The sequence below is a fragment of the Boleophthalmus pectinirostris genome, unplaced genomic scaffold (assembly GCF_026225935.1).
Source record: "Boleophthalmus pectinirostris isolate CB_2022bp ecotype Guang Dong unplaced genomic scaffold, ASM2622593v1 HiC_scaffold_9, whole genome shotgun sequence".
NCBI classification, from domain to species: Eukaryota; Metazoa; Chordata; class Actinopteri; order Gobiiformes; family Gobiidae; genus Boleophthalmus; species Boleophthalmus pectinirostris.
Genome location: NW_026571541.1, coordinates 2,969,138 through 2,988,676, shown reverse-complemented (window position 1 = coordinate 2,988,676; position 19,539 = coordinate 2,969,138). Strand labels below are relative to the sequence as shown.

General features: G+C 43.9%; 2 protein-coding genes across 2 annotated transcripts; both read left to right on the top strand.

Moving 5' to 3' along the window:
• Positions 1–251: 251 nt before the first annotated feature.
• zc3h4 (zinc finger CCCH-type containing 4) lies at positions 252–13,456 on the top strand. Its single transcript, XM_020938610.2, has 14 exons — positions 252–576; positions 2,994–3,264; positions 4,742–4,846; positions 4,923–5,115; positions 5,315–5,457; positions 5,784–5,874; positions 6,390–6,526; positions 6,609–6,710; positions 8,059–8,170; positions 8,747–8,856; positions 9,585–9,988; positions 10,072–10,322; positions 10,400–10,615; positions 10,910–13,456. Exons 1-14 carry the CDS (start codon positions 497–499, stop codon positions 12,373–12,375), a joined length of 3,681 nt encoding a protein of 1,226 aa, XP_020794269.1. The 5' UTR covers positions 252–496; the 3' UTR covers positions 12,376–13,456.
• A 650-nt stretch (positions 13,457–14,106) lies between these two features.
• On the top strand, positions 14,107–17,428 carry zgc:154093 (uncharacterized protein LOC777623 homolog). The gene is made up of 3 exons (XM_055166846.1): positions 14,107–14,977; positions 15,106–15,273; positions 16,036–17,428. Exon 3 carries the CDS (start codon positions 16,095–16,097, stop codon positions 16,875–16,877), a length of 783 nt encoding a protein of 260 aa, XP_055022821.1. The 5' UTR covers positions 14,107–14,977; positions 15,106–15,273; positions 16,036–16,094; the 3' UTR covers positions 16,878–17,428.
• The last annotated feature ends 2,111 nt before the right edge of the window (positions 17,429–19,539 follow it).

Here is a 19,539-nt window from a genome sequence, read left to right as displayed (position 1 = left end):
GCCTCTTACAACTCTGGGGCAACTTCAATTTATTCTACACACAATACTCAAAATTGATTTTGGGTCACAAAAATAAACCTTTAACATTAACATATTACAGAGCAGTAGGCTTATGCTTTATCTAGGCTATTTAAACTTGACAGATGCAATAAAAACGCATCTCCACCGCTCTCCTCTCCTCCTCCTGTCAGACTCGTGTCAACTCGGACATTTCCGTATGTGTGACGTGTTCTTCGGCCCTGTAGAGCCACCTCTTGTGTCTCTGAAGAAGAAGGCGGTGCGGCCATTTTAAGTTTGTCAGTCGTCATTACATCGCTACTGTAGGACGGACAACACCAGGACAATTTCACCAAATTTATCTTACAACTGTAGTGGAGAATTGCCTACTATGAACTGAAACGCTTCCTAAAATCCAAAAGTAGATCCTAGTGAAGTGACGCATAAGCCAGTATTAGAGCCGAGTGTCATTTTTGCTACCTCAATGTAGCGTGTGGGAATGGCTGTGGAAAGCATGACTGTTCATCCAAACTCCCCAACCTCCAACCACGAACACAACAGTCTCCTGACTGACGAAAGGTCGAGTAATTCTACACTCAATATCAAATTATTTATTTCTCCTGCTCTTTTACACAAAGCCTGGGTTATTTTTCTTTATTTTTGACAAAGGGATTAAACTCGCCTTTTCTGGAAAACAGGTACAGTGGCCACGGCAACGCCAACTGGGACATATCCTGGATAAAATCCCTTTCATTTTTAAGACGCCAAAACAAAAGGTTTATTCAGAGTCAAATAGTGAGCAGGGAAGTTGTAGCCACCGCAATGGGCCTACCTCTGGATCTACGGCCTACTGCTAATGGAAACTAGCCTAGGTTACGAAAGAAACGTTTCTATGCCCATTCCCGACAGCCATCCGATATTGACTTCGTGTTGGAATTACGATAAATTAGGAACTGGTGCGAAGAATATCAAGGAGATTGTGGTTTCATTAACCCCCATCCCGGCTAAGATAAAATAAGATAAGCTAGCAAAGTTAGCCTGTCAGCTAACGGAAGTCATTAGACTCCATTACTCACAGAATACAATCCTGAACTAATAACCCCGGTATATGAAACAAAATACACTCGTTTATTATGTTTATACATGTACGACATCTTATGAATCTGCTTTTCACCAGTGTTAGCCTGATTAGCATTAGCTTAGATAACAATCTTCAAAATGATGAAAAATCCGGATCGTTGTCATAGTAATTAGCAATTAAAATCTTAATATCTTTTGAATGGTGAAGTCCTCAAAAAATGTTACCTATAACAGGAATCAGAAACCCATGAATAAACTTGTGTCTATGTACAATCAAAGCTATGTTAATGCTATTTATTACAACATATTTTATGAGTTTAATCTAATCTATACCATAAACTATTATAAATCACCTACACAAAAACACGTCTTGCAAAGCATCTATAAGTATCTAAAAAGACACGTTCCCTGTCCTATGTTCCCAGTTGGCGTTTTTCTTTTTTTTCAAACCGTGGCCCACTGGCCCCATCCCATGATCCCCTGACAGTCCCCACACAACAGTATCCTTAGAAAGATATACTTGCTAAATGTGAAGAAGCATGACACAGTAAGTACTCCTCATTATTATGGCCATTCATGTGCCTACATGCTATGCACATTTGCATATCCCAGTGTGCTCTTGTGCTTAAATGCACACTAGAACATAGCCACAGTTTTAAGTAAAGAATTCACTGATTTTAAACAATGTTTGTACATAAGGTTGAAAAGCATAACTATCAGCAACTGACTTGACTTAAATGTTGTGTTCACTGTCCTCTGTCCTCCTTCCTGGTTAGCCTCACATGTTCATTTGTAGCCTATTACAGAGTTCTACCGTAGCTATCAGAATTTCCAGTTTCTTAATTAACGTAAATTATTCCCATTACAATTAAAACACTTAAGTTTTAGTCAACAAATTAAATACTACCTTGTTAACTGACAAACTGATAGAATAGATAGCCTACTTTAACTTAAAAAATATGTTGTTACAGCCCTATCAGCATGACTTGTTCAGTAGGGACGACATTGAAAAATTGATAATATTGCAGAAAATGTAGTCTCTATAACTAAAACTATTTAAGAATGCCTCAAAAAGAGACTGAAACGTATAGCGTAATCTCCAACATGAGTATAAATGAACAGTTCTGCTCTCGTGGTTAATTTTATGGTCCCTTTTGCATTTTGTGTGCTAGTTGAAACTCTAAAGACATTTGAACATATTCCACATTCTGTTGTACTTGGAACTCGGGGAAAACTACCCTCCACCTCGAGAAAGTGCAGTGGAATGGCCAATCAAATCGGGGTTCTGAAACACAAACTTGGGCTAGTTCGGTGCGGACCAAATCGGTTGGACATTAAACCTCCTCTGGCATCCATATTTTCCCCAACTGTTGCAATGGACCGCATTTAGAACGGAGGTCGGGAAAACTGACTTGGATTTATCAACTACCGACATTGAATAGAATGCAGGTTTATTTACTGTTGAAATATTGTTTGAATATCATTATCGAGATTTTGAAAAGTTTTACTGAGAGAGAGAACAGTAAAGAGCTGGCCTATAGTTTGTTTATTAATTTGTTTGTATAATTATCCAACTCAAATGCCTTTGCATTCAAAATATGTTATAAAGAAAGAAATGCTAGAACTCTAGAGAGTTCTAAGCCTTGGACACTGGACAGAGGCAGTGCCATTTTAAATTCCCAAGAATGAATCAAAGTGTGTGTGTCAGAGCAGGGGCTGTTTCCAAAGGCTTTGGCTCCACACACACACCACATGAAAACTGGGATTAAACTGGAACTAGACCCAGAATACACCAGGACTAAAATATGAATTAATGTCAATAAGGATTCTTATTAAGTTATTACAGTTCTGTGCCAGCACTTGCAATACAATGTTATCACTCATATATATATTCAACTGTTGAATGTGTGGTGTAGGCCAGATGATGGTGAGCTGGAGGAGGGTGAGCTGGAAGATGACGGGGCAGAGATGGAGGAAGAGGACAATGGTACAGCAGGAGCCCGGAGTGGGGACGGGGCAGATGAGGCGAACCTTGGGGAATTGGGGGGGGACAGCAAACGCAGCAGAGAGCGCCATCACAGCGGAGAGTCGGAAGATGACAGAGGACATCGACGGAAGAGGAAGAGGAAGAAGGAGCGTGAACGAGAGAAAAGACGCATTAAGAAGAAGCGCAAGTCCAAACATAAAGTGAGTACTACATACATGGTACTGTGAGCTATAGCATACAACATGTGCCAAACATGCTGTGGTACTGTGAGCCCACTTTGCCAGGCACATGTACCTGGGCATGACACCTGGACCACCTGAGGCCTTGCTGTGTCTGGGTGTGTTTACGCTTATCCCCTTCTTAAAATAATCTCCATCTTATTACAATAACAATAGCAGATATATTCCTTACTATGATTATGGCTCAGACCTGAACAATTAAGTAAAAGTAAAACTATCTAATATACCCTGCTCAAAACAATTTAATTAAACTAAATTAAAACACATCAGATCTCAATGTGAAAAAAAAAAAATCTGCTGGATGTATACAAATATGGACAGGGCAATGTCAACAACAACAAAAGGATCTTTCTTTTAATCTTTTAATGGAAATACAATTTTAGCCTACAGAGGGCTTCATTTTATAGACACCCTGAAAATCAAAGTCAGATAATGATGTAGCAGGCTATTCCATTTTGCCTAAATTTAATTTCTGCAACTCAAAATGCTTCTCAATATCTTGTGTGGCTCTCACGAGCTAGTGTGCATGTTTGACAATGTCAAGTCTCACTCCTAATGATACAGTGGACGGTGTCTTGTGGGATGTCCTCCCAGATGTGTGTAAGGGCTTTACTGCGGTCCTATAGAGTCTGAAGAGCAACCTGCCAGCATCTGATGGACCGAAACATAATGTCCTAGAGGTGTTCTATTGGCTTTAAATCAGGTGATCGTGAGGGCCATTCAACTGTGTCAATCTCTTCATCCTCCAAGTCCTACCTGCACCTAATGGCAGGTGCTGTTTTCTAGTCAGTACGGGTCTGCACACGTCCCTCCATAGATATACCTCCCCAGACCATCACTCAACCACCCAGCTGCTCATGCTGAACCATGTTGCAGGCAGCATAGCGTTCTCCTTTCATATCTATCATAGGTGAAAAGGGTGATCAGGGTGAAAAGCACAGGGCACCAGTGGTGGAGGTCATTCTGACTGTCTTCTGAAATCTCTTCCATGTTCTGGAGCTTGTGCTGGAGACACATTAAATCTCCTTACAATGGCATGTCCAGATGTGCCATTTTGGAGAAGTTGGACAATTTGTGCATCTTCTGTAGGATTAAGAAATGGCCTCATACTCCCAGTAGTGATAATCACTCTAGCCAAAGCAGCACTAGTGAAAAAACAGCCAAAAAAGACCAAGAGGAAGAAACTTGTGATGACATCCACACGCAAAACCAGTTCTGTTTTAGGGGTTGTCTCTAGTGCCCCTGTGCTATCCAACATATATATTTTTTCACATTGACATATGATGTGTCTTCAAAATGTTCCTTTAATTTTTGTTGAGCAGTATATATATACCTTAATAATGAGATCTGAGAAGCATCTTTTGCTAATTATAGTTGTTATAAAAGGTAATCTTAATGTTGTAAATTCATTAAAATGTAACTCCTGTCTGTGGTGCAGCGCCATACCTCTTCCAACGACGAGCACTCAGACTTCAGCGACGACTCTGACTACAGCCCCAGTGAGAAGAGGAAATACAGGGACTACAGCCCTCCTTATCAGTCTGTAAGGCCCCTGTACTAAAGCACATGCTCATCCACTTTGTGCTTTTACTAAAACTCTCATGATTTTGTGTCCTAAGTCTCATAATGCATACAGCAAGAAGAGCTCCTACATGAAGATGGACAAGCCTAACTATGAGGGCTACGACGATTATGATGAAGACAACTATGAGGGAGAGGAGGAGGAGGAGATTCCTGAGGAAGAGTATGATGACTTTACAAAAGAACTGAACCAGTACCGAAAGGCCAAGGAGGGCGGGCGTCCTGGCAGAGGTAGGCCTCCAACATAGCACTTACTCTAAGGGAGCCAGTAATACAGTATGAAATTCATACTAAGTTGGACTGATAGTGACCTAAAGTCATCAATCCCTCCACAACAGTATCCTTATATAGAGACCAAGATATCCACCTGTATCCACTTTAGGTTTACACCGCACAATTCAGTAAAAGTGTATGATGTTGGTCTTTACAGGAACCAGAGGGCGCATACGGAGTGTAAGAGGCCGAGGAGGAATGAGGGGGAACCGTAGAGGCAGGGGGGGCAGCCGAGGCCGGGGTGGCCGAGGAGGCAAGCTGGGAGACGATGAAGGCGAAGGGTATGGAGAGGATATGGAGGTAAGGCTAGCCCCTGCTCTCTCTGGTCTTCACTTATGATGTCACAATATTTAGTACCATGATAGCACAGTAGTTAGTGCTGCAGCCTCATAGCAAAAAGGTCCTGAGTCTTCGGTGGCGCGTAGCCTTGCTATGTGGCGTTTGCAGGTTTTCCCTGTGCCTGTGTTGGTTTGCTCTAGGTGCTCTGGTTTCCCCTAAAACATGTACATGCACTTTGCTGATTCAATAAATAATAAAAATACACTTTTTCAATGTTATAGTGACATATAATAACATGACATGTAAAATCTGCTGACCAAACAGTTCCTTTTTCTTTTTCACTACAGTATGCCGAGGATGAGTATGACCACGAGGATGGCTACGATGACTATTCGAAAGAGCTGAGTCAATACAAGAAAACCAAAGACCGGGGCCGAGGTATGTCTCACTGTTGCCCTCTCTCTAGTAAGTTGGCATGGGAATCACAGTGCCCCTCATATTCGATACGATACTTGATATTACTAAGATATGCCGATACATGTGATAATCAGTAGCCTATATCGCCTATGATATATTGGTGTTTTAAAGAACCAAATACATTTTAGCAACAGTATTTCTTTGTTAAACTGCTACTACTGTATTTCATACTAACTGCAAAGTTAATATGAAATATCAATTTTTACCATCGAAATAGTGTCAAGTGTATTGCATAAACAAGTTTCCTAACTAAGCAACAAAATGTTGTGTGTTAAATAAAAAAACAGCTAAAAGAAAAACTTTTGACAATATAGCAATACAGCAGCCCACAATATTGATACTGTATCACCAAATTTTGTATCATGATATATCGATATTTTTATTCTTATTATTATAATAATACTACTAGAAAGACAATATGTGTTGGCCTCATATGACTCAAAGCAGTAGTGAATGTTGTGTGTGTTGTGTTGCAGGAGGTAAAGGTGGGCGTGTCCGTGGCAGAGGGCGGGGAATGCGAGGTATGCTACGAGGGGGAAAGGGGCGAGGCCGGGGACGAGGCAGAGGTGAGCTGGGACATGACGAGGACCATAGTGGAGATATGGACAATGGGGTGAGTCTCTTCCAACACCTTGAAGCACACCAGAGCCCTACACATGACTCACCTGTATTTTGTTTGTTCCACCATGCTTTAGGACGGTCCTGCAGATGGAGGCAGACGAGGTCACAGTGACAAGCCCACAGACAAGAAGGGAAAGGCCATTTGCAAGTACTACATGGAGGGCAGATGTACATGGGTGAGACATGTTTATCCTGCTTTTACTACTTCACTCAAATGTATGGCAATATACTTTAGCTCTGCACTCTCCATGGCCTAATGTGGGACTTAGGGACTCCATTTTGGCAGAGAATAGTTGGTGACAATGAATGCCAAAAGCCTGCTTAATTTAAATCTTAGACAAAATGTATGTTAAAACTAAACAGATTAAACATTAGAGACATTTACCTAGCATTACCTTGTCTGGATTGTGCCCTAAATCCGTATCTGGACATCTAATTTACTTTCTACCACCTTTTTATATCATCAAAAAGTATTAAATTAAATTAATAAATTAAAAAGCCCTGTACCTATAATGCTTACTGATATTGACATTGATTGATATTGACCAGGCCAAGCCCTGCTTATCTTCTGAGATCTGACAAGATCAGGCTTTGACAAGGAGGTATGAAATGATGTCTTGATAAAATAGTGAAAACTTTAACTAATGTGCAGGTGTTATACATACCCAGCAGGTTATTGACTCAGGTCAGTACAATGCCCCAAAAACCTTGATTTTTTTGGGGGGGCATTGCACATGATTTGTAGTTTTGGTTTTGGTTTAGGTTGTGGTTTAATTTTTCTACAATCAACATTTCTAGAAGATAAATTCTGCAAAAATTGTTTTGCGAAACACATTTGGAATAATTTCTCTTCTCATTCGCTTAATTTTTTATGAGACAATGGTTAAATGATTCCCTAGAAAAGGTTCTGGTTTTCTTCTGGCTCTGAATTATTCCAGTGTGCAACAATAATCCACCATCTCTGAAACTCCAATAAAGTGTTTTATGCGTGAGTCTGCCCAAGGGCGGCTGTTGCTTACAATTGTAGTTTACCACCACTGAGTGTGGAGTGAATGAACAATGAACTGTAAAGTGCTTTGGGTGTCTTGAAAGGGGCTGTATAATCCATTGACTAATTAATTTAAAATAATTAATTGAAGAGGTATTTTAATACAAAATTAATTTTTAAGAGATTTTTACCATTTTATAATGTTGCCCCCTCATCAAAATCATGTTTTAGTAATCTAGTAATCTGTCCCATTTGATCCCTCCTTACGGTTAGCTGTAAAATTACATCCAATTCTCAGCCCACAAGCCTACACCACCCAGACAGTTATTCATCATAAATATACAAAAACATATTTCCAATGTTCACATCAGCTTGACAAACTTGATGCAATTAGCAGTAATTGCATTAGCAGGATGCATGATAATTGTGTGATAATGCTCTGAAGTGACTGCTTGTCAGGACTACATGGTGACATCTGCTATAGCTCTATTCATGAAAAGCCTTTAAATTCAAGTTCTGTCATTTTTCTTTCCTAGGGGGAGCACTGTAACTTCAGCCATGATATTGAGTTGCCAAAGAAGAAGGAGCTGTGCAAGTTTTACATTACCGGGTTCTGCGCCCGAGCTGACCACTGCCCCTACATGCATGATATCCTTCACTGCTCTAATGCGCTTGGCTCCATGTTTAGGCCTATGCATAGACATTATATGTAAATGGACGTAGCTATTCAGCTATCCCCCTTCAAAGCATGGGCATGATTCTGGCTTCATTGACTCCAATTTACCCCCATCACCCCTCTTTCCGTAACTGCTATTGTCAGATTGTTCAATTTCATCTTAAATTATCCTAGTTGCTATATCATCCATAAATGAAGATATGCATATTTATAACAGACCAATGAGGTGCCTTCTTTCCTTGAGGTTGCTTGACGTTGGCAACAGGTTTGAATGACAGCATTGGTAAGGGAAGGGGCATTCACCAGCCTTACCCCGGACTGGCTCGTTTGTTGCTATGATACTTGTGGCTGGAATTCCAAATATGAAACTTTGGTCCATATTCACTTCTATAACTGCCACTCTCGATGAGTTTCATTTGGCTGGAACTGAACACTGTGGGTGACATCACACTTACTCAAAATTTTATACTGTCTATAGGCCTGTGCCTGTATCTGTGTTACTGGCTGTGTTTGTTAGTGTCTGTGTTAGTCCTTGACCGAAAGCCCACGTGAATTCCCCTGTAAGCTCTTCCACACCACAGGGCACTGTGTGAACGGAGACGAGTGCATGTTCTCTCATGACAAGCTCAATGATGACACACAGGAGCTGCTCAGCAAGGTAATCACCCTGCACTCTCACACAAATTACAACATCACACCTCATTTTCCTAGCTTTTTCACATATTAGTGTAGTTTTAAATAAACTTATTTACACTTTAACTTTTTTTTTATGGAAGGGCCATTTCCGTCTTAGTAAATTAAACATCTACAAATAGTCTTAAACTTCTCTAAGTGTGCAAATACATTTTAAACTAAGGGTAGTGCTTGGGACTTCAGTAGACACTTGTTCCTCACCCAGGTTTGACTTCAGATTTCAGAGGGGAATTTTCATGTGATGTTATTGAGTTAGTTTTTGGAACAATTGTATCTCTGTCAGAAATTAGACAGCAGATGGCAGCATTTATGTATAAATACGGAAAGCCAACCTTGCAAATTATTGTCAAACTAGAGATCCCAGCCCTCTCATTTGGATATCTGGAATCTCAGTTTCTGAGTAAAAGTTTCACAAGAACACAAAGTATTATCAAATACACATAAGAGTGTGACATGTTTTGCCCTTTTGTATCAAGTGAACGTACCACTTGGAGAACAGTTTGTACCACTTGGAGAACTTGTAAGAAACTCTAATCTGCCTTGTCCCTTAAGCGGCGCATTCTCTTCAGTTATATTTTACAGTGCCTGGTGTCTGAGAATTTCTGAGACAATGTGACCATCCCCGGGCTACAGACCAAAGCCTTAGTATTGTGTGCTGGCAGTTAAACATTTGTGTAATTCTGTTGTGTTCAGATGCTGGCAGAGGATGCTGAGGCTGGGGCAGAAGATGAGAAGGAGGTGGAGGAACTGAAGAAGCAAGGCATCAATCCTCTCCCAAAGCCCCCTCCTGGAGTGGGTCTGCTGCCCACACCACCCCGGCCTCTTCCTCTGGAGGCCAGTGCCAGTCCGGACTTCAGTGGAGGAGACCTAGGCTCCAACCAGCCCCCTGTAGTGGTGTCTCCTCCCAACCCTCCACCGGCCCATCCCGATGTAGCTCTATACCAAGCAGTGGCCCCAAATCCACCTGCCCCCTCTCCTCCCATAGGACCTCCAGCTCATGGGGCTGGAGGGGGTGGAGGTGGAGGAAAGAAGATTCCATCCCTGTTTGAAATTAAAGTTCAACCAACTGGTCAGCTTGCACAGAAGCTAGCAGTCCGGTAAGTCAAGTCTGAGCATGTTAAAGTGATCTGTGTGATGTTGTCTATCCACTATGGACTGAAAGAATATGAATATGTTTCAGGGGCCAGAGCCCTGCTAGTTCACAGGGGCAGCCTCCTCAAGGAGCCCCAGGGGCTCCTCCCACACACTTCCCCACACCTGCAGGTGTGCTGCCTCCTGATATACCAGAGTTCGGCCCAAGTGGCGCACCCATGGGTGGAGGGTATCTGGGAGATCACGGAGGGCCCCCAGGACCTGATCAGGGTGCTGGAAACTATATGAATAGTTTCTTCAATCAAGATGGTAGTCAGGCAGAAGGAGCTATGGCTGAAGGTGAGTGTATAGGGCCCATGGGGTAATGTGGTGTGTGGAGCCCAGGCCTCTAAACATAAACCTGAATGTCCTCATAGGAGACACTTATCAGGGATTCTCTGGAGACAGAGCAGCACAGTCCAGTGTCCCTGATGTGACCAACAGCAGCGGCCAGGGAGGGGTCACTGTCCCAGACTTCCTGCCCCCAGCTCAGCGAGTGCTGTTCATGAGGATCCAGCAGAAGCAACATGAGGAAGAGGAGCGTGCCCGCAGGCAGGCCGAAGGAGACCTCCACAAGAGCCGAGAGACAGAGGGTGAGCCATCCATTTTTACGTTTTAGTACGTTTTGTCAGAATAAGGGTTAAGGGCCACCAAAACAATGGAGGATACAATAGCAGCATTATGTAAAATACAGAAGTTATGAAGGCCTTTACCCATTTCTCAAAGAGAAACTACAGCTACAGAGGAGACCACCAACTCCCCACATTCACACATCCACTGGCAGATGGAGTGTCTTTCCTAAAGACATGGAACTGTGTTCGTAAGACAATAGCCTTTGTTTTGTTTGTCATCATGTTTTACGTGTGCTGTTCTCTGCTCTGTCCCAGGAGACTCGGGGAACTGGTACTCCAGTGAAGAGGAGGATGGTGGGAGCAGTGTTACCTCCATCCTGAAAACCCTTCGCCAGCAAAGCCAAGCCCCTGTAAAGAGTGAACCCCCACCTAACGACCCTCGCATGCTGAAGGCCCCGACCACAGCTCCTCCCTCTCGCCCCATAGACCCTCGATTATCCCGGGACCCCCGCTTGCTCCGCACTGGAGAGGCACTTCAAGCGTCAGACTGTGCCCCCTCAGGCCCCCCTGCTGACCCCCGTCTGGCCAGGTTCACTTCACCCCAGCAGCCCCTCACCCCAAAGGCAGAGTCCCCTCTGGTGTACAAGCCGCCCCCTCTGACAGCGGCAGTGGTGGAGGAGGAGGAGCCTGAGCGGGTGATTCGGGAAAAGCCAGTGCCCATCCCCTTAGAGCCACTGTTGGGACTACAACTCTGGGACCCCCGGCAGCAGCTGCAGCAGTTCAGCCACATTAAGAAAGACACTGTGCTGCCTCTGCCCGCCTTCTCCAAAGCAGTCACTTGGTCCCCCCAGGACCTACTGCCTCTGCCCCTGCCCAAACAGGACCCCCTGCCCCTTGGCACCCCTCCTGCCCCGTCCATAGATCCACGCCTGTCTCGTGCACAGCCAGCCCCAGTAGAGCCTTCCTCAGGGTCCTCTGTACCTGATTTGCAGCTACTCTCTCGCATCCTTAAGACGGTCAATTCGAGTCCCACCCAAAGCCCCCCACTGCCTCCTGCTGCCTCCACACAGGACAAACCAGCAGACCCCCGCTCCGACCCTAGAGTGTCCCGCAAAGCCCCTTCAGATCCTCGGATTCAGCCACAGAAGTCAGCCTTAAAGCAGGTGTTGGATTCAGCACTGTCTGGTTCACCCCCGTCTGGGTCAAAGTCACCCCCCACAACAGCCCCATATGACCCTCGGCTGCTGTCCTCTGGGGCTACGGGCAGAGCGGCTACATCAGTGACCTTAGTGGGCACAAATGTGCTTGGTAGCATCAGTCTGTATGACCCGCGCACTCACAAACCTGACAGCCCTGGAGGGGGGAGCTCCCCTTCAGAGTCTCGCTCGGACCTCAAGGCCAAGTCCAAGGAACCTCTGTTCATCCGTAAGTCTGCTTTGGACCAGCCTGAGCCAGAAAAGAGCTCTGAGCAGGGCACCGATCGCTACAACAGCTACAACCGACCACGACCAAAGCCTGCCCCATCTCCCAACCATGGGGTCCCAGGTGGAAGCGCCCCGGTGGCCCCAGGCCAGGCCGGGACAGAGACTGCTGGAGTGCACAGCCTGCCTGTGCCCTCCCTGTTTGGGGTGGTCAAACAGAGTAAGGCAGGGGGTGGAGGCAGCCCCTTTGAGGGGGGCAGCCCTGTGGACTCGGAGCAGACCTCCTCAGAGCAGGATAATGCTTCACTCAAAGACGTTTTTAAAGGCTTTGACCCTACAGCCTCACCTTTTTGCCAATGACACCCCCCTTCCGCCCCTCCAGGAACACTTGAGTAGACTGACTGGCCAGTGTCAGATTGGATTTTAACGGAACACTTACAAACATGTATTTGTGCCTGTAGTAAAAAAGGTTTGATTTCATGTCTCCTCAAAAGGTTCCACTTTGCAGCTTTGTCACTGGTCTCCTCAGACTGTACCAGCCCCACCCTGCCCGGAGCATGTGGGGGTCCCTTTTTTCACATTTGTTTTAGCATGTTTTAAAGGCAACACAAGTACCATGATACAACACAGCGCTGCCCTGCTTCACAATGAATATGGAGTGCTCACAAACAGATGAACTCTGCTCCTCTGCTCTCAATCTCACTGATTTTAACCCTGCCCCCCCACCCCACTCACCCCTGTCTGTAGGGTCCTGGAGCTTTTGTAGACCAATATATGTTGAGGTCAATGAACCTGAAGTCAAATGTTTAACTTATTTTTATACTTGTGCATCTCTTGATGAAGCCTGGAGGTTCAGAGTTTACCAGGCCAAAGAGACCTATTTTTTTATTTGCTGTGTGTGTATTGGAGGATGAGGTAGGCTCATCCTGGACTGCAGACAAAATGGCGGACAATGTGTGTGACTCGTGACTTCATTCTGGTACACATGTGTTTTGTGTTTGGCTTTGGAGAGACGACACTGTAAGAGAGGCTGTCTGTGTTTAAATAAAGGTGGACCATGTTCAACCAACGACAGCACCACTCATCCTGGACTCATCTACCTACTCACTCTAAGAGCTCAGAAAGTTAGGACTTTAATGTAATGTGACTAAAATGTTCAACTCAAAATTAGGGTTGCACAATTTAGGAAAAAGTACAATATTTCTGACAAGCTTTGTGATTAGATTTGTGATTTATCTCTCAATAATTGGACTCTGTTCAAAGTTCACATTTTAAGTGCATCTAGAAGAATTGACAAACTAATAAAAGAATCACATTGTATAACAAATGTGTGTACAGATGTAAACTACAGGGTTTAGTTACATTTCTATGCAGAATAGGACAGGAGATTTTGTTGGTGCAGGAAATTATGTTAATTAAAAAATTTGAGTTTTGATTCAAATTATGCTTTGATTTCCGCTAATATTGCAACCCTACAATGTCTTGACTTTTTATGATGATTCCCAGTTATTGACCTTGACCAAACCTCAGTGAAATTTTTATTTCACTTTCAGTAAAATATCTACTACTTTACAATTCCCCTAGTGTAAGCCTGTTCATGAAATCCAATTTTATGAATGATAAAGATACTATAATGTTATAGTAACAAAGGAGCACAAAAGCACTTTTACATTCTGGTTTTCTTTTAGCCTGAAGTAAAATGTCTTAAAAAATTGTCATGGTAATTATAGTTTATAATATTTATAATTTATTGTGACCTGAATAATCTTAATTATCAACTGACCAAATACTTTTAGAATTCCTAAACTTGGGAAAGTACTGTAAGTCATTTTAAAAGGGGTAATTGATATTAAAGATAGGAATTTAAGAGATCTAAGTTAAAGCAGCACTCACGTGGCTTTTGTGAGTGTTTGGCTTTGACTAGAAGAAGAGTTTGGGGCACTACTCCACAAATGTTGAAAAATATTACCAATCCAATATAATCAATTATTTACATTAATTCATTAATAATTAAACAATTGTTCCTATGGTTCTTAAATTCTTGTCCATATCAATGATCCATAACTGGAAATAACATCACTGTTCACCAAAGCAAATGTGGTTTATGAATATTTATTGACCAAGTTAAACAGACAGCATCGAGATATGAAATATGCAATATGCTAGACTGGTGTCTAAAGACTGGAGATCAGGTAACACTTTTAAGTTATCAAACTTATGTGTTGAGTCTAAACTGAACTAAACTAGACTTTTTGATGAGGGGACATCTAACATGGTAGAAAACTCCAAATAAGTTATATTTTGCACAATACCCTCTCTGGGTAACTCTTAACTTCCAGTGGAGGGGCTGCCACCTACTTGTCTCCATGGAGATGTTATCGCTTTGTCTGAAATGTTCTACAATCTGGCATTAAACTTGTCTATCACTATGGAGACAGGCAAGGAAACACAGGTGACTTCCCATGGAGTAACAATGCTTGCTTTTTACAAACTCTCTAAGCAATAACCTAATACAAGTTTACCCCACACCAGAAAAGCTACACAGTGAAACTTTAATTTCAGTGCGTGTGCGAGCGCGTGTGTGCTTGGTCTTTAATCCTGTTTAGTCCAGAGCTCTGCTGTAGTATATATTTAGCAGGAATCCTCTTACAGGATTCAAACTACTCATATCTTGCGGGTTTCCTGCCTGCTCTGGAATGCCTCACGTGCTTTCCTGTGACTCAACCTGTGCATCTGTGGGACAGGGCCCCCACACCGTAACGTCCTGATCAAACTTCAGTTCAATGTATTTTGTAGAGCCCAAAGTCACATCAACAGTGGCATTGGTCAATAAAAAAAAACAAAAAAACATTCAAGGCAGTGCTAAAATCAGTCGCATCCTCTGTGAGGACCCCAGCACCTGATGCCTGGCTCTCATGAGTGTCTGTGTCCACGTCTCTCTGTGATTGAAGCCTGGTAATAGGTGAGTAGCTCTACTGTGAGTGGCACTGCAAGCACCTCTGTGCTCGACTACCCCACGGTGAAGTTCGGATGCAGTTAGGCAGCCTGCCACACTGTACAGTGTAAGTAGACACGTTTTGTTTGTGACAGACGCTGACACATCCGAGTTTATTGTGAAAGTCCGAGGCGGACGTGCGGTAGTGCCTGGGCGTAACTTCAGTCTGTCCACTTCGGCGTTGGGAGAGACCACACCTCACCCCGCTCTGGGACGGGGCTCTACGGGACGAAACCACAGGAAGGGACCGAGGACAGCCGAAGGTATAGTGACTTACTTTATAAAGCAGCCGTGTACCGTCGGTCCGGGGCAGGGCGGGTTATTTATCGATGAACAGCTGGACGCGCGCACGCGCTCAAATGTGCCCCACGGTCCACCAGAACTTTGACCATCACTGCAGCGGGTCGGACAGAGTCAAACCCCCAAAGCGCGGCCAAACCCGGTCACGTGTAGAGCAGAAAGACGCTCCTGTGGATGGACCAGTGAGCTACACCCAAAAAACTTTGGGTCTGATCTTGGTCCACTGAGCGCTGATTCCGGTGAACGGGACATGTCCCATAAGGAGTGGTCACTACTGTAACTTTGACCAAGTGTGTCACAGCTGGTGCTGTAGCCTTACATGAATTTGAGATAGGCCTAAAAGAGATAAAGCCCAAAAATCCTGTTAAAGTATGTTGCGTAAGTGTTGGAGTGAGGATGCGTCCCTGCTGGCGCTGGTGTTTCCTTTCTGGAGTCCAATGTGAGGCGTCAGGAAGCGGCCAGTAGCACTTACGTAACCCCCCTTCCAAACACACACACAGTATGTAGAGCAGTGTGTAGACCCTCAGTGAGTAACAGTGAGTAGCAGTGAGTAGCAGTGTGTAATTGTGCAACAGTGTGCAGTCACTGAATGCAGCAGCTTAACCTGCTTTAAATGTTATTTATTCTTTTGACAGTGAGAATAGCATTTGTAGTAAATTTTCTTGATGATGGTTTTCACAGACACTGGTTTGATTTTGTGACTTGTGACCTCTCCCTCCCCACAGGTGTACTGTTTGCAGCGCTGTTCCAGAAGGAGTGAGCTGGCCCTCCTTGCAGCTGGAAAATGCCTGCAAAGACGCCTATCTACCTGAAAACTCCAACAGACCGGAGAGGCAGAAAACTGAAGCTTCGGGAGGTCCTGTCTGGGGACATGATCAGCCCACCTCTGGGCGATGTGAGGCACAGTGCCCATGTGGGCCTCCAGGGAATGGGCGACATGTTTGGGGACGTGGCTTTCCTTCAAGGCAACATGGACATGCTCCCCCCTCCCAATGGACATGGGTCCTCCCCCCAGGCTCTCCACCCACACCAGAGCCCCTATGACTCTAACCCCCAGCCTCTGTGGACAACCACCTCTCTGCCCCTGCTCATGGCCCAGGAGGATGCACCACCCAAGCCCCCTCGTCTGCACCTGGACATTCCCCGTCAACATGGACCTGAATCCTGTTCACACCTGGACACACCCGCTCAGCATGGGTCCAACCCCTGCCCACACTTGGACACACCCACTTACCATGGGCCTACCCTCTGTGCACAAACAAACATCTCCCTATCTCCCACCATACAGCAGCTGGTTCCCTTGTCTAACTCGTCTTCAGAGGATTCCTTGCTGGACACTTGCAGGCCCCTGGGGGTCTCACAGGGCCTCTCTCTTGACTCAGATGCAGGTCTGAGTAATGAAGACCTGCGCAGTGATGGCTCCCCTCTGCTGCTTCCTATTTCCACAACACTTCCTCACTCGGAGTCCATGGCTGCACTGAACTTGGACTTGGGACCCTCCATCATGGACGACATACTGAGAATCATGGATCGCTACAGGGGCTCCTCTCCAGCCCCGGGTCTGTGATCAGTGGAGGAATATGTGAAAGTGTCTGCTGGAAGGGGGGATATGTGGCCTATAGCATGTACAAAACAATGCAAAGATGAAAGAGTTTATTTGTTTTCAGTCATGTGCTCTGACTTTACATAAGACACAGAAAGTGCACAGGCTTCATCTATGAGACCCAATGTAGTGTAGTAAAACTCTAATCTATGAATGTAATGTGCTTCAGAGTAGAACTCTGGATACTCTCCATTAGAACACTAATCTGCTCCTGTTCAGGGCTCTTCAGCAGCTGTGGACTACTTCAACTTTGAATCTATCAACCGCTTATGCCTTTAAAATGAAACACATGTATTTTATATGATGTCACTTAGAAGCGTTTATTTAACTGGACTGTTTTATTTTAAGCTATAGATTCAAGTGAATACTCAAGGAATGTCTAATAAAAGTGCAAGAGCTGCTAAGGAGAGGCACAGAACTGAGACATGTATGCAGCATACAGCAGGACCAAAAACTGTACATGGGGATGAGAGTCCCACTGTACTTGAGTCAATTGCCAATAAATGATACATTTATATCACTTGTATGTCTGAGTCATCCAGGTCAGATCTAGAGGCAGAGGGTGAATGAAGTCACCATGTTGTTTCCGTTTGTCCTGTTTGAATCTTTTTCTTAGAGGAGCTCTAATCTGTGCTCTTACAATTTTACAAAAAGTATTGTAGTCACAATTGAATCTGGGTTGCCTATGTCTTCACCTGCAGATTGACACCGTCCCGTGAGGTTCATTTGGTCTCTTGATTATTTATTGTAGTAGATTTTTTTCAGAATTAGTTTTAGTTTGTTTTCATACCTGATGCCTTATATTATAGCAGAGTGGTGGTGTTCAAGTGACCTGTCTGATCAACTGATTTAAGGTTTGGACACTCAATGAACTCAAGTGAACCTTTTTGGAATAAAACTTGCACCGGCAACCAAGCTTCAACTGACCTGACCCAAATGTCAACATTTTCTCAAAACAATGAGCATGCCAGAGAAACATGAAAAAAAACCTGCTTCTCACCCAAATGAGCGAAGAGTGAAGAGCCCACAGCACTGCTCGCTATCTGCCGTCCATTTTGATATAGTAATAATAAATCATTATTTATAAAGCACTTTAAAAAAAACAAGGTTTGTGCTGTACAAGCAGCAAAGAACAAAAGAAAAAGAATAAAAATAGCATACAGAAGGCATACAAAAACAGACAATGATGCAACTGTTTAGTTAATAAAAAAAATAAATAAAATAGAGTCAAAATAAACAAGGAATAAAATCAAGCTAAAACCAGCTAAAGGAAGGCCAGCCGATAGAAATGGGTTTTAAGAAGTAATTTAAAAGATGACACTGATGGTGCGAACCTCAGGGAAGTCATTCCAAATAGCTATAGAATATATAACCTTTTTAAAGTATTTTTATACACCCCCCAATGTGGCATCTGACAAATATATGTTTGGTTAAACTAACATTTTAACCACCTTCCAAAAGTTATCTTCAATGTGATGCTACTGGCCTGGATTGGAGATGAAATGTCTTATTTTCATCTTGGACATCTTCTCGCCAAATGAGGGATTACACTGTCTCCACTGATTTTTACACACACACACACACACACACACACACACACACACACACACACACACACACACACACACACACACACACATATACAGTCCCTGACAAAAGTCTTGTTGCCTTGTCATATGATGCACCCAATCCTAGATTACAGCCTCACCTGTGATCAGTTACTGCTCAATCGATTAGTGGGTGTGTATAAAAAGAACCCCAGCACACCAGACCTTCACATCAACTGCAACTTGACCTCTGACAACATGCCTAAGATCCACCCTGAGACCAAAGCATTAATTATCAAGAGGCTGAAGACCAGATCCACTGCTGAGGTGGTGACACCTTCAATGTGTCTCAGCGTCAAGTACAAAGAATAAGAAAAAGATCTGAAATGACTGGAGATGTTTTTGACAAGCCCAGGTCCGGCAGACCAAGACAACTGCTCGGGAGGACCGTTTGTTGATTAGAAAATCCAAGGACCGGCCCCTTTTCCACTGCAGCAGACTCCACCAGGCCTGGTCACCTCAAGTCCCTGTGTCAACCAGAATCAGTGCACAGAAACCAGCACTAAACAAAAGGCAATTAAAAAACTGTGTGGCATTTGCCAAGGCCCACAGCCTGCTAAAAGGATGGACACTGGAAAAGCGGCAGAAGGTGGATTTCTCAGATGAATCCTCGGTTGAATTACATCACAGCCGCCGCAAATATTGCAGGAGACCAACTGGAGCCTGCATGGATCCAAGATTCATCCAGAAAACAGTTAAGTTTGGTGGCGGAAAGTCATGGTCTGGGGTTACATCCAGTATGGGGCTGTGCGAGACATTTGCAGGGTGGAAGGCAATATCAATAGCCTAAAATATGAAAAAGTATTAGCTCCTCTTACATTCCCAACCATAAAAGGGGTCAAATTTTGCAGCAGGATGGTTCTCCATCGCATACTTCTATCTCTACATCAAAGTTTCTCAAGGCGAAGAAGATGAAGGTGCTCCAGGACTGGCCAGCCCAGTCACCAGACATGAACATCATTGAGCATGTCTGGGGTAGAATGAAAGAGGAAGCATGGAAGGCAAAACCAAAGAATCTT